This window comes from Equus asinus, chromosome 14 (assembly GCF_041296235.1).
Source record: "Equus asinus isolate D_3611 breed Donkey chromosome 14, EquAss-T2T_v2, whole genome shotgun sequence".
NCBI lineage: Eukaryota > Metazoa > Chordata > Mammalia > Perissodactyla > Equidae > Equus > Equus asinus.
In genome coordinates, this window is record NC_091803.1 from 46,815,474 (window position 1) to 46,830,493 (window position 15,020).

Here is a 15,020-nt window from a genome sequence, read left to right on the forward strand (position 1 = left end):
GGCTACACAAGATTACTCTGTTCTTGCCTTTGAGGCTTTCATATTTCCTCTCAAGCACCACTTTTTATTGAAACTTATCTCACCTGCGTCTGTTCTTATGGTCACATCTTGCCTTCTCTCTTCCTCTTGTGTCTTTTCTTGGTTGAGTTAGGAAGAGTATGCAGGTATTCCTGTTATTCCCAACTGGTGCTGCTATGTTTGTCAAGGGAGAGGAGGAGGAGCAGGGGATTCTGAAAACTGGTCATCTGTGTCTTACAGGAGCAACAGCAGGACTTTGGCAGTGGCAGCTTTCTGAGTTCAAAAGACCTTTACCTCTAGACTAGCACTTCAATCATGAGCCCTTATCCCTTTTAGTCCATTGCCCTTCAGTACAAATCCCTGTGCCTTCTGGGGCTTTGAGCTAGTGTTTTGGGGGTCTTTTGTTTTTAGAGTTTTTTTCTAATTCAGTAAGGCTTTCCCTTTTTTTCCTCCTGTTGGTCGTTTGAAACCAAATTCAGTATGAATAAGAGAGGGAAATATACAACATTGAATTTGGAGGAGAAAATGAAGGTTCTAAGTAGGATTGAAGCTGGACGGTCTCTTAAAAGTGTAATGGATGAATTTGGAATCAGTAAATCAACATTTTATGACATTAAAAAGAATAAGAAATTGATTTTGGACTTTGTACTAAAGCAGGACATGCCATTAGTAGGGGCTGAGAAGAGAAAGAGGACAACAGGAGCCAAATATGGAGATGTGGATGATGCAGTCTACATGTGGTACCAACAGAAACGCTTAGCTGGTGTCTCTGTTAGAGGCGTGGAGCTTCAGGCTGCTGCAGAGAGATTCGCACAGTGTTTTGGGCGAACAGACTTCAAAGCTAGCACTGGATGGCTTTTTAGATTTCGAAATAGGCACGCAATTGGGAACCGAAAAGTATGTGAGGAACAAGTCCTAAGTTCAGCTTCAGAAAACGTTGAGCCATTTCGACAAAAACTGTCCATGCTTATCAAAGAGGAGAGACTGCTTCTAGCTCAGCTATACAGTGGGGATGAGACTGACCTCTTTTGGAAGTCAATGCCAGAAAACACTCAGGCAAGCAGAAAAGATATCTGCCTGCCCGGGAGGAAAATAAACAAAGAAAGGTTGTCTGCTCTTTTATGTGCAAATGCAGATGGAACTCATAAGTTAAAGTCAATCATTATTGGAAAATCAAAGCTGCCCAAAAGTGTGAAAGAGGACACAAGTACATTACCTGTGATATATAAACCTAGTAAGGATGTTTGGTTCACCAGAGAATTGTTTTCTGAATGGTTCTTTCAAAACTTTGTTCCTGAGGTCAGGCATTTTCAACTTAATGTTCTAAGATTCCATGAAGAGGATGTCAGGGCCTTGTTACTTCTGGACAATTCCCCAGTTCACCCTTCTACTGAATCACTAACCAGTGAAGATGGTCGAATAAAATGCATTTTCTTTCCCCATAACACTTCAACCTTGATTCAACCAATGAATCAAGGTGTGATCTTGAGCTGCAAACGACTTTATAGGTGGAAGCAACTTGAAGAGAGTCTTGTGATTTTTGAAGAAAGTGATGATGAGCAAGATAAAGGAGAAAAAGGAGTTTCCAAGATTAAATTCTACAACATAAAAAGTGCAATTTTTAACTGGGCAAAGAGTTGGGATGAAGTAAAACAAATAACCATAGCAAATGCATGGGAAAATCTTCTTTACAAAAAGCAACCTGAATATGATCTTCAAGGCTTAGAACATGGGGATTATAGAGAAATTGTTGAGAAATGTGGGGAGTTGGAAACCAACTTGGATGATGATAGGGTGTGGTTAAATGGGGATGATGAAGAAAAGGGTAGTACCCCCAAAACAAAAGGTGTGATTACAAAGGAAGTTGTTCAAAAAGGAGGAAGTGAAGAGCAGACTGCTGAATTTAAGTTATCTGCCATAAGAGAGAGTTTAGACTACCTTCTTGACTTTGTTGATGCCACACCTGAATTTCAAAGGTTCCATTTCACACTGAAAGAGATGCAACAAGAAGTCATCAAGAAACAGTTCCAGAGTAGAATCCATTCTAGAATTGGTAGTTTTTTGAAACCTAGGTCTCATATTATTAAGGATTCCTTCAATATGCCTTCAGCTTCTGGTTCTAGTAATTAGATTTTGTTTAAATTTTTTTTTTTTGTTTAATGATTTCTGCTGTTACATGATAATATATGATGTAGACCTGTTGTGAATTGTCATTGTTTTTAATCAATGGAACTCATTTTGCATATCAATTGCCTGTTTATATATTGTTTATAAAATACACAATTTGAAAATAAATTTGTTTATATGTATAAATATATTCATTAATCTATATTTTTTTCTGTTTTAGACAAGGATCTGGATAATGAGGAATTATTGCCCCAGATTATTTTAAGGTGGAATGGATGTGGCAAAAGCATTAAACTCCATCAATGTATTCATAGCATATAACAAAGAAGCTATATGCTGACTAGTTCTAGTTACCTTTAAGAAAAGGATAGATTCGGTTTTCAATTTAATGGTATGACATGCTCTGCTTTCCTAAATCTGTCCACTTATTGAGTGTTTTTCCCTCTTAATGTGAAAGTAATATGCTGCTTATAGACTATACATGAAAAAGAAAAAGCATCCAAATTCTATCGACCAATGATAGTCTCACCTAAGACTTTGATATATTTTAAAAATAGATTACATTGTAACTACAATTTTTTATTGTCTTAATATACTTTAGGCTTTGGTATTAATAATGAGCATTTGCTGAGACATCTTTCAAGCCTGGGGTAGAATGGATTGTGGAAGAAGTTGAGGGAGATGGCAGATGAGCATACTGGACAGCTCTCTAGTTCCTTTTAATTTCAGTCATTGCATCAAATATCCTCCCCCCACACCCCCCGACTGGCAATAAATTCCCAGAATAAGTGATTGGCCGTCACATTCCTTTCAAAAGTAGTCATCGATTCTGGAAACTTCACGTTGCCGTTCCATGCTAGGCATGGAGCATAGTGTTGAACATTTGGACCTGAATTACAAAGAAAACGAATAGAAACAAAACAACCGTTGGACGTATAAGAGCTGAGTATGGAGAGGGCTTGGATAGGAGGGGAAATGTCAGGATCGAGTGTGACTTTTGACCTGGGCTTTAAAGTTTAATGGGGAAAGAGGGAGGGCAGTCGGGGCAAAGGGGAGCGTGAGTATAGGCTGTTCAGTGTGAGTGCATGCATGTCCTTCGGAAGCTGCAAGTTCCCTGGATGGTTGCTGTAGGGGCAGCTGGCAGAGGAAAGCAGGAAAGACGGCCAGATTTTCAGTGCCCTTGCCGGGAGCGGGTCATCCTAAGATTTTAGACCGGTCTCGTCCCACGTAAAGTCCTGTTGGCTCTACCGCCTGATTGTCTCACCTCTTTCTCCTCCCTCTTCACCGCTTGTGTCCTGGTGCAGACTGCTATCACCCCCAGCACCTGTCTCTTTAGTCTTCCTGCCCTCTTTTCATGTCCTCTCCCCATGCTTTCCCCACCCTGTAGCCAGCGCGAGCGAACTCAAAAATGAGGAGGTGCCTTCCTTGCTAAAGACCCTTCGTGTGCTTCCCATTGCCGCCCTCACTGAGGGCAGCCCGCCTGTCCCGGGTGGGCCGGCCGAGGGCCACGCTTGCGGGCCCCTAAGACGCCCCTTTCCCCGGGCCCACCCCCACCCGCTGTGTGCTCGCCTCCTGATGGACCGTGAGAGCTGGCCCGGAGCTCAGCCCCGTTATCGGCCCCGGATTGGCGCAGGCGCACCTGACAGACGAAGTTTGGAGTGTGCTGTCGTGCGGCCCGTATTCATTCAGGTGGAGGGAGACGGGAGCCCTGCAGCTCTGCGGCCCCACCCAGCCCGAAGGGCGGGACCTGAGGGGAGAGTGCGGCCCGGGGCGACCATAGAGCGCCCGCCGGCGGGCCAGAGCGGCCGAGATGGGGAGGGGCCGCGGGTTGGGGGGCGGGCCCGAGGGGAGGGCGCAGCGGCAGAGCGCCCGCCGGCCGACAAGACCGGCTGGGGCGGGGCGGGCAGTAGGAGAGGCGGGTCCAAGGCCCTGCGCCGAGGGTGAGGGAAGGTTGGTCGGGACGGGCTGCTGAGCGCTTTTGTCACAACCTTTGCCCGTCCTGGGGCCGCCTCGAGAGCCGTCTTCGTTGGGACCAGCCGGGTGGGGCAGGCGGGCGGTTTTAGGGGTTGGTTCCCCCTTGCACGCTGTCGGCGGAAGGCTAAGCTGCGGAAGCCACGGACTCGTTTGTTCTGCCTGAGAAAGGACTGACGTCCTTGGTTCTGGATATCATTCCCGAGGACTAGAGCTCCTCCGAGAAACCCAGGCACCTCACTCTTGTTCCGGTGGCTGAGGCAGGAGTCCTAAACTTAAACTGGACCTTCTCCTAGGAGAGTGCGGAATCCCCTCAAGGGCAGCTTCATCTTCAGAGTGGGGAACCACACCCAGGTTCTAGAACGTCTTCCTGCCTTGAGGGCAAGTAGGGTTGGAGAGGCAAACTCAGTTCCTCATTATGTCGAAAAACATACCCTAGGATCTCGGAAAGAAATGTCTTACTATTTTCTTGCCCCACCCTTTCTGCCTGGGAAAATCTTACTATCTCCCTGGAGCAGGTTTGCATCCTGATGAGTCACCAGTTTCATTTCTGATTGAAGCTTCTGGGACATTCAAGGTGTCCCAGTGATGAATTGAGGACTTTAAGTGGAAGATTTGTCACAATGTTTTTGTAGTCTGAGCCATTTTTCATCAACAATTTTGTCGTTGTCGAATGTACCTAGACCATTCCCGCTGCCGCCTAACTGCGTACCAGCCAGGCAAGACTCAGCCCCTCTTAGTAAAAATTATATGGTCAGAAGGAATTATCAGTCTCTCTTTCAAGAATGGAAGTCAATTTTTAATCAGAAGTGCTTACAAGCTCGATTGAAGGCCAAAAGAAAATGCTTCTAATAAATGCACTTTTGCTTTAATTCATCTTGCTATTCTTGAGCTCTGATACCCAAAGAATTTAGTCTCCTAGTGCTAACAAATTTGCTGGTTGGTTTCCTATGACACACCTTAAGGCCTTTTTAAACATGACTTGTTTCAAATGTTTGTGAAACATTTACAAAAATTACAAGACTTAAAGCAGTGGTGTGACTTTGCACTTTCCAAAATTGTATCAGTTGATAATGTAAGGATAATACTGCACCAGTATTATGAGTAACAGCAACAGTAAGCAACAGTAAACTCTTCCTAAAAGGTGCAGAGTCCAAAAGCTCAAATTTCAGACTATGGTATTGAGACCTGTAAGTTCTTTCATTACTGCAGTAAAAATTCTTAGTGATTTCTGGAAAAAAAACCCCACAATGTACTGCCTGTTTTCACACATATTCCCATCTCTGGCATTACAAGCTTTGTCCTCACTGATGGCTAGCCTGCTGCCTTTGCTAGGCTTTTCCACATTGCTTAAATGTGGTACTGATTCTCCACCAGGAGCTATTCTGCTGGTCTCATGTGCTACTTTTGCTTTAAGGGTGTGTGGCTATTGCTCAGTATGTCCATATCTCCCAGGTCTCCTTTGTACCCATTTGGACTGAGGGGGCAGGGGTCTTTATTGCCCCCAGCGTCAGTCTCCCATTGACATAAAAGCCAGCTGGAGTCTGTTCTGGTTTCTTTTTCAAGTGGACTAGCAGGTTAACATATGAATGTAAAAAGTGTATGTGTGTAAAATAAGTATGAATGTAAAAAGCATATACTTGGGCATCCCTTGCAATGACCTCACAGGAGCCTGCAGTAAGGGCCTCTGATGTGCTTTTTGAAATAGGACTACAAGGGAAGAAGTCATCAATCTTGCCTGTCAATAGTTGACTGCTCCACGAAATTTCTGCCTGCATGGTCGTACAGTGATCTCAGTGCCAGGTGCTTAGAAATAAGGCAATCTTGCCAGTATTATCTGCCCATAGCTGGCACATATAAATGAGTACTTTCTCTGTGGCAGCGATGTGCTAAGTGTTTTACATACAATATTTTGTGACATCATCTCTTAAAACAAGGCCAGGAACAGCTCTGCATGTGAAGTTTGCTAGAAGGGGAGCTGGACTGAAGACTAGGTGAAGGCTCCTATCAGAAAGCCTTTTTAGTGACAGGAGTGAATACCTGGGAATCCTTGTTGCTCGAGCCTTAAGCTGTGATGCTGTAAGTAGGAGCAACACCAGTTGGACATGTTAAGATCTGCATGGATGGTTTATTGGGGGAGTGGGGGGACAGGGAGGGGTGCTTTCCACTCTCATGAGATTTACAATCCTCATAAGTTGCCAAACCAGAGAGAGTGCTTAGTAACATCAACTTTACACCATCCACCCATTTCATGGCAATGGTAGCCACATCAGCCCTGCCCTGCTCCTACCACTGTTGATCCTACATTAATCTCTCTCAAATCCTCACTCACTTCCCCCGCCCCTCAACCCCCACACTACCATGCCCCCTTCTGGATAAGAGAAAGGAAGATAAATGAGAAACATAAGATTTTTAAAAAATTGGCTCAGAAAACCAAGGAAAAACTCATACTAAACTGAGGCAGGGCTGAGACAACACTGATAACGGGCAGGGCATGTAGGGTTGTTTGCTTCACTTAAAATTGCTGTATTTGATAGCCAGTTGCTAATGGAACGTTTCATCTTTTTCTCCCAAAGAACAACTAGTTAGATGTTTTCCTCCAGGGCCAAATCCTGAGATGTTTTCCTGGCATCCAAATTTCCTACTCCTGGAATACTTCCTGGTATCCCACCTCTTTCCCATACATACACTCTCCTAGAATTCCTATTCCTGATTCCCTATTCTAAAACATAATGTTTTCCCCTAATAATTTTGCTCTCTCTTATAACTTCCCTCCATTAATGGGCTATAACTGTTATATCAGGACCATCTTTCCTGGGAATCATTTGCAAGACCAAAATATTCTATCTTTGAAGAGCTAGATCTTCTTCTGCTACTTTGCAAGAAAGTAAACATTCTGAACAAAGAATCAGACTTTTTTTTACTGTTGTACACTACAGAATGAAAAAAACCTTCTGGGAGACCCTTATGACAACATCACCCCAAGCGGCCACTGGATTTGACTTTTTGTTACCAAACAGCAGTCCAAGCCTGGAGCAGGCCAGGGCCACATCCTACTTCACCGGACACCTACCCTGTCTGCTGCCACCTTTCTCAGAACCTTCCCAACCAACTGTAAGACCACAAGGAGAAAGCAAGTCCTCTAACCAAAGCAGACAGGGGACATATCAAGACTGGAGGCCAAGACAAAGGCCCTCAATGAAGAGTCACAGACTTTTATGTCTTCTAAAGATATTTATTACCATTCCAACAGATTTCAACAGGGAAAGGCATGATCCTTAATTTCCAAGTCTCCTATGGAACCCACTGAAGACTCCAGAGCTCTGTTTGTCTTTCTCTGACAGAGGTGGGGGAAGTCTCGATCTCTGCAAAAGGTAAACTAATTCAGATTTCAGTTTTCTCTGCCAATTCCTGGGCTAACCTGCAAATCCCACCTTGCTATTTCCTTTAGGTCTCTGATTCCTTTTTGTCTGAGGTGACATTTACATGCATGGCCTGCCAAAGGGCCTTCCTGTCAGGCCACTGAGGGGTGCTGTGGTGGCTGCCCTGGATTGCTCATGGCTTCCCAGCCAGGGCTTTGCTGAGAGCTGCAACTCACCACCAGTCCTTCCTTGCCTCCAGCTGGTTTCCCAAGAGACTTGGCCCCTCTTCTTTGGTCTCAGGGCTTCAGAAGCCCAAATGCTCCTGCTGTGTGTCCCAAGTGAGGAAGCAGTGATAGAAAGTCACATGGATTCCCAAAGTTGTTCGGATAGACCCTGGACACAATAAGGCACTGAAATCACAACTTGGCTAAATATACTGCAGGAGTAGATGCTCCCTGGGAAAGGGTGGACCAGAGAATTCTGCCCTGAGCGGATCACCTCAAAGACTTGTCATCTTCACTAGTTCAGGCAAAATTCCTTTTTAGTTTTATGCTAATCTTGTGCTGCCTCTGTACCTCCCTCAAAGTGAACCTCCCCCCAGTTCCTCTTTATACTAATTACCTTAAAAACAGATCATTTGGTCAGTTGAACAAGGAATACCAGCTCTGAACAACAGGACCCTCTAAATATGCCACCTTATCTGGGCGAAAAAGAAATCCAGTTGTTTCTATCCAGTGTGAGTTCTCTGGTGACTCATAAGGCGTGAACTCCGGGAAAAGCTTTCTCCACATTCAGAACATTTATAGGGTCTCTCTCCCGTGTGGGTTCTCAGATGACGAATCCGATTTGAGCTGTGAGAGAAACTGTCTCCGCACTCATGACACGTATAGGGTTTCTCTCCCGTGTGAATTCTCTGGTGCCTGATTAAGTTGGATCTATGAGAAAAGTTTTCCCCACAAAGGGTACATTTATATGGTTTCTCTCCTGTGTGTGTTCTCTGATGTCTGGTGAGATGCATGCCCTGCCGGAAGCTTTTCCCACAAGTCAAACATTCAAAGAGTTTCTTCTCTGCCTTGTGGGTTCCATGATTTGTAAGAAAGAGGGTGCTATCACTCATTGCTTCCCCACACTCAGAGAAGGGGTAAAGCCTCTCTTTCTCATGAGTTCTTTCATGTATGACCAGGTGTGAACTTCGAGAGAAACTTTTTCCACACTCAGCACACTTATAGGGTCTCTCTCCTGTGTGAATTCTCTGGTGCCTAAGGAGGTTAGAACTGTGAGCAAAAATCTCCCCACACTCGGAGCACTTGTAGGGCTTTTCACCTGTGTGCGTTCTCTGGTGCCTGTGCAGGTTGGAGTTGCAAGAGAAGCTTTTTCCACATATGTTACATTGATAGGGCTTCTCACCCGTGTGGGTGCGCTGATGGCGGGTCAGATGGGTATTCTGACTGAAGCTCTTTCCACATTCAAGGCACTTATGGGCCTCCTCTCCCAAGCGTGCTCTGTGTAGTGATAAAAAGTGTGGGGTCCCACCAAAGATTTCACCACACTCCACACCCATACACAGCCTTTCTGCTGCATGTATTCTCTGGTGCCTAATTAGGTTTGAGTTATTAGAGAAATTTTTGCCACACAATGGACATAAATGGAGTTTCTTCGGCTGCAGTTCCTTTGGTCGCCCCAGTTCTCTGCAACTTATGGTCCCCAGTAAGGACTGCTCCATCCGATCCTCTGGGGGAGGCTCCCAAGGCCCTTCTGCCCTGTCCTGAAGCCTTCCCTGCTCAGGACTCCAGGGTACGTCTCCTCTGGCCTGTCCAGGCAGCAGCACCTGAGGGTGGAGACTCTCAGAGGAAACAGACTGAGCACTTTCTTCCCGGTTCTCAAATTTCTCTTCCCCTGTTAGAGGAAGAGAAACCAAACCCCTACATTATTTCTGTACAGGAGAAAAAAAAATCTGACATGTCCGCTACTCCCTATAGGTCAGAAGTCCAGAAGGACTGGTTCTACCTCAGTTTCCCATTTTTCCCATATAGGTAAAGCACTCTAGAGAGGCATCCGGATAAGAGGTGGCACCATCACTCAGGAATCAGAGCTCAAGACTAGTCTTAAATTCCCTGTAGGGGCCCCCACCTCCCTCTCCAACTGAGCCTCTGGCTTCTGCCCTTCATAAATGGATGGGATGGAGCAGGGCTGGGACTAGGGTGGGCCAGTGAGCCCAGGAGTGAATGCCTCCTTACATTTTGCATTCTGAGTGCCTTGCCTGCCTCACTGGGATGAAACTGGGCAATGGCTACACAGAAAGCAACTACCTCCTGGCAGCAGTGATGGGCTAGCCCTACACCCATACTCTCAAATGCCTTACTCCCAACAGTGGGAGGCTAGCTGGACAGGTTGCTCATCTTCATTCCTTACCTGGAGCTGGGCTTCTGGGGCTCAGGCCTTCCTTGCAAGTCTGAACACTGGGATACCATGGCTTTCCTGCTTGTTCCACCTGGGTGCTCAGGGCCTCCTGACTGGGAACCTGAGACTCTGTACATAATGAAAAAAATAAATTTGTCAGCACTTTTCTCTACCAGGCAGGGAAAACAAAGATAGCCTGGTTCCCTGCCCTCAGTAGGAAGATATAGAAGGTGCAGTAAGTCTAACAGCAATTACTCGGAATACACTCTAAACTGTTCTCACTGGTTATACCTCTAGGGAAAGAAATTAGGAAAGAGAGAATATGGCTTTTTTCTTTTTACACTTTTGTAGCACTTGGGGTTTTTTACAAAGAGAATGTACACTTTTGTAATTAAAACAACAATCAAATGAACATGGTCAGAGTGATCAGTTCCTTGAGGAATCAGATTAATGTTGTAAAATGCCTTGACTCTTACGGATAAATATAAAATAGAACTAAATTTGACTGGATAACTGCAGAAAGAGAAAATACATCATGGATAATCAGAAAAGGATCTGGGGCTCTGAGAGGGCCCTGAGGATAAAACCCAAAAGTACCATTCCTGTGTTATGCTAAAAACAAAATCTCACTCCAACTCCAGCAAACATGGACTTTACACAGTTTAGTTCCAAGAACTTATCATCTGAACTTCGCTTCCTCTTTAGCACTCACTGAAAGACCTGTGCAACTTAGGGCACCAAGCCACGGCCCAGTGATGGAGAACTTGAAGGTCCCAATGAAGGGAACCAAATCCAGTAATGCCCCCTTTGCGGAATTAGTGCAAGTGAGCTGACAGCTGTGTTTCTCTTTACATAAACCTGAGGTATGAAAATCAAGTCCAGTGTGACACTTTTCTACCATGAGTGTCAATGTGGCTATAACTGTAATGTACACAGTCCTGTTTTACATTGTTTTTAAGACTTCCCCCAACTTTTTGAGAATTTTCATATATACAGAAAAGTTGGAGGAATTACACAATACCTGTATACTCTCTACCTAAAACCAACTTCTAGTTTTTTGTCACATTTCATAGACTTCATTTTTAATCTGTGTAATGGTTCAAGACATACATGCATCTTAATTTATTTAGCCTGTTAATTATTATATATATATGATGTATAATATATATATATAATTTTCAAATTTCCAGAAGGCCTTCCTCCTATCCTCAATTTTTAAGGGCTGGGATAGCTGCTAAGCTGGAATGTTGATGCCAGTGCACCTGAAATTTGTGCTTTGGGAAGGGCCTAGAAATATTAATGGAGCATAGAAAACGTAAGTGAGGTCAGATGAGTAAGCATCTCAAAACTGCAAGGCATCAAGAACTTAAAGAGTCCCACAGCGTCCTGGGATATTGAGTGTGTGCATGATGTGGAATGTTGGGTCACTGGATTTGATTTGTTTTGCCCTGCGAAGTCCATTAACGCTCAGACTCCCTGCCTTTAGCTCTGGCAGCTAGGGCCCATAAGTGTGCCAACTGTGCCACTTGGCAGATGTTTAGCTGATCTTGGTGCAGGGGACTTTAGATAAAGGGACATCTTCTGGCAAAATTCAGAACTTATGTCAGGGAGGTGAGTGGCTAAGGGACAGGACCTTGGTCAGAAAGGGCTGTCTTCATCCCTGGAAAAGAAGTCCTTACCCAGTGAGTCCACATTCTCATAACTGTCCTGCACCGTGTCCCTGGAGAGGGCCCTCTTACTAGGATCTTGATGCCCCCACTCCTGGGAGATGTACATAGCCACGTCCTCTAAGCTCTCAGGCAACTGAAACAGCATAAGATCTCCTTTAGCCTCTGAGGCACCAAGAACAATTCAAGCAAAATCATGGGTTAAAGGGGCAAAAAGGGAGGGTGGGCAGACAAGAACACATTTCATGGGGAAGGGTATCAGGCTGACAACTGAGGTGAGGAGGGAGATGCTCATGGTGAGAGAGAAAGGATCCTCTCCAAGTGGCAAAAGGACCCACCCCCACAAGAGCAAGGTGGTGGGGTGCTGCTGAGGGGAGACAATGGGAACTTCCACATCACCTGGGGCCCAGTCATCTCCTTGTCTTCCATGTTTCCTTCAGGAGGAAAGAGCGAAAGCCAGGAAGCAGCCAATGCTGAAGGTGACAGAAACCACGATGAGAATGGCATTCCTAATTCTTGGCAACCCAAGGATTATTACAACACAGTATCCATTTCCCAACACCCAGTCTCTGCTCTGAGGATTAGACACTGAACAAAAGAAGGCAACAGAGGCATAATAATGTGATATCCAGAAAGAAGAGGTGAGGGTAAAGGAATGCCAGCACTCTTCCCTGCTGGCTTGCAGCATTCAAGCCCTCAATCATTCATCTAGCTCTAAATGTCTCTGTTCTGCATACAAAAGGGCTTACTAAGAGATCCCCTTCCCTCCCACCCCCAGAAGAACCCAAACCACCACTTCTAGACATTTCACTCCACATCTGGGAACCGTGAGGTCAGAAATTCCCTCTCCTTGGCAGAGGTGCTCCATCCTGCTGGCATGAGGGGCAACCCCGAAGCCCCTCCTCCCTCCCACCTGCCCAGATAACTGTTCCTCACCCCTCTCCTTTACAGCCTGGGGGTCCCTTTTGGGGCTGGGGCCTAGCAGCTCCTGCAGCCTGGGGCCAGGGCTTCGCTCAGTCTCCATTGGCTCCAGCTTGAAGCTCGGTGACTCTCGTGCTGTTTCCAGAGGCAAAGGCTCCTCCAAAAGCACTTCTGTTCCCCGCCCACGGTTTGTGACCTGGGAACCAACCCACATCACTCATCATCACAACAGGGCCTGATAGGAAGGGAAATTAGTACAGAATTCTGAGGGCAAGCCTTCAACAGAGAACGGCTGGCGATCCCTTTGCACCCAGCAAGAGAGAATGGTTTACACTACAGTAAGTGATCCCAGAAAATGTGTTGGGGGGTGGGGGGATCCTGCTTCCAGTGCACACCTCCCCCACACAGCTCTTCTAACACACTTCACTCCCTCTTGCTTTCCCCCAACTTTTCTGGATGCTTCCATTCCTCACTACTGGATAAGTTAAACGAGTGGCCCTAGGGGCAAGTGCCCTCAGAGTCTCAGTGCCAAACTGTTTTTTCTAAGTCCGCTATTAACTGCCACCCAGCTCTGCAGAGGAGACTAGACTGCTTACCCTAATATAACAACAACAGCTGTTAAGTAATAACGATAAGCCAGTAGTTGATCAAAACTACATGCTGCTCTCGCTAACCCCCAAAGCAACTCTAGAAAGGTATTTTATCATTCTCATTTTACCGGTGGCAAATCTGAGACCCAAAGAGATTAAGTAATTTGCCCAAAGTCACAAAGCTAGTGCGGAGCAGAGTGAGGATTTGAATCCTACGAGACAACTCAGGGGGCTGAGGGGCACACTAACGCAGGTGCACTGCCTCCATGTGGAAACAGGGCACTCTCCACTGCTCACTGCCGACTTGGGGAAAATATGGAGAATTTTTCTGACTAAACTACCAAAAGGCCTCTTGTCCATGTAGGCTCTACTCAGAGGAACCAAGTAAATTCGTGTGGGGAACTGGGCCAGCGCTATGCCCCAGTCCTCGGGGCCAAACAAACCGCAGATAAAACTCTTTCTCCCACCTGTTGCCTCGGTGTCTCAAGCTCTCTCTGCATATCCTCCACAAGGGTCACCGCTTCCTCGCCACTCTCCGGATGCAGCTCCTGCACCCTGCTCTGGATCTCCTGGGGCAGGATGGTCAGAAACTGCTCCAACACCAGCAACTCCAGGATCTGCTCCTTGGTACGCATCTCAGGCCGCAGCCAGCCATGGCAAAGCTCCTGGAGCCGGCTGAGAGCTTCCCGGGGCCCAGCGGCCTCCTGGAAGCGGAACCGTCTGAAGCGCAAGTGGGAGGCCTCCGGGCTGGGCCCTGGGTCTGGCGGGGGCAGCTCCTGACTCCAGACGCAGTCCTCCTCCAGTTTCACTATCAAGAGCCCTTCCCGCTCCTGGGAGCCCGGGCCCGATGCCATCGTCAGGCCTCCGGAGCGCCTTCGCCCCGAAACCAGCTGCGCCTGGCTAGAAAGGCGCCCCGAGCTCCGCGCAAGGATGGCAGGGGTCGGCAGGAGCTGGGGGGGCCCGGGGCTTCAAGTCACGGCCGAGGAGCCCAGCTCCAGACCGGGCGCAGCCAGCTCCGGCGCCTTGAACTCAGTCGGTTCCGGGTGCAGCCGCGCTGGCCCCCTAGCTCACTCCCGCCAGGACTTCCCCGAGACACGACCCCAGCGCCTCACGTCTCCCCTCGCCACGGACTCACGCAGGAGTCGGCGCTCGGCTCCCAACCGGAAGTCTCGGCGCCCGAGTTAGGCGTCCACAGCCAATGGTGCCAACTTCCGGATCACGTTCCGAGAACTCTGGCGCCCATTGGGTCAGGTCTTGCCACAGACTCACATCGACCAACCAGAAGGGAAGATTTGTCTGCAGGGGCGGGACGAGCTAGGGGCCAATTGGAGACGAGAGCCGGGGCCGAGAGCCCAGAGGCAGCTGGAGGCGACCCGGGTAGCCAAATCGATTTCCAAGCCAGGTGTGACCGGCGGGTTACCTGGGTTAGAATCCCCCGGAAAGCTTGCCAAAGTGCAGACTCTGGAACCACGCGGTCCACTGCGTCAGAGTGTCGGGGTGGGCCTGGAAATCTGACTTAACAAGCTCCCCGGAGAAATTCTTCCCCCACAGCCAAATCTGAGAATCACTATCGCGGTCATAACAGAGTTAAAGGCAGTCTCCACCCGCTCCGGTTACCGGGAGCTGCAGGGTAGGGCCCCACTGGCCCCGGCGGCCTGAGCAGCACGTGAGCCAAGAGCCACTGGGCCACCCACTCGGCACCTCAGGGAGGCGCGGAAGCGTACCCACCTGCCCTCGTCATCGTCGCCGCGGGGCCTGCCGGGAGATGCAGTCCGTGGCGCGACCCACACGTGCGCCTGCGCCCTGGGCAGGTGCCAGAGAGGCAGAGAGTCGCAAGCTGGTGGCGTGGTTCTGGTGGCAGGCTAGGGTCCCGCTTTGGGCGGCCGGATGTCCTTGCGGGTAGCTCGGGACCCGGCCCGCGCCACTGGCTTCCGGTTTTAAACCTGATTTTAAACCTACCTGGA

The 15,020-nt window shown here is 47.7% G+C and overlaps 1 protein-coding gene across 3 annotated transcripts; it reads right to left on the reverse strand.

The window, feature by feature from the left end:
* Nucleotides 1-7,452: 7,452 nt before the first annotated feature.
* Nucleotides 7,453-14,795, reverse strand: ZNF263 (zinc finger protein 263). Of its 3 annotated transcripts, none has more exons than XM_044746992.2 (6): nt 13,524-14,795; nt 12,482-12,662; nt 11,945-12,018; nt 11,558-11,681; nt 9,891-10,007; nt 7,453-9,374 (listed from the first exon to the last, which is right to left on the reverse strand). In XM_044746992.2, the coding sequence occupies exons 1-6, from the start codon at nt 13,908-13,910 to the stop codon at nt 8,206-8,208; spliced, it is 2,052 nt and encodes a 683-aa protein (XP_044602927.1). In that variant the 5' UTR covers nt 13,911-14,795; the 3' UTR covers nt 7,453-8,205. The 3 variants fall into 3 exon arrangements, with proteins under 3 accessions (XP_044602927.1, XP_070341178.1, XP_044602928.1); XM_070485077.1 differs by having other exon boundaries at nt 12,482-12,701; nt 13,524-13,662; XM_044746993.2 differs by lacking the exons at nt 7,453-9,374; nt 9,891-10,007; nt 11,558-11,681; nt 11,945-12,018 and having other exon boundaries at nt 12,543-12,701; nt 13,524-14,062.
* Nucleotides 14,796-15,020: the final 225 nt, after the last annotated feature.

What these genes read in the sequence shown, in the direction of transcription:
- ZNF263 (XM_044746992.2), bottom strand. Translation starts at nt 13,910, where the DNA reads ATGGCATCGGGCCCGGGCTCCCAGGAGCGGGAAGGGCTCTTGATAGTG. An exon ending in TTGAGACACCGAGGCAACAG is followed by an intron (nt 12,663 to 13,523) that starts GTGGGAGAAAGA and finishes GTTGGTTCCCAG; the next exon opens with GTCACAAACCGTGGGCGGGG. An exon ending in CCCCAGAAGCCCAGCTCCAG is followed by an intron (nt 9,375 to 9,890) that starts GTAAGGAATGAA and finishes TTCCTCTAACAG; the next exon opens with GGGAAGAGAAATTTGAGAAC.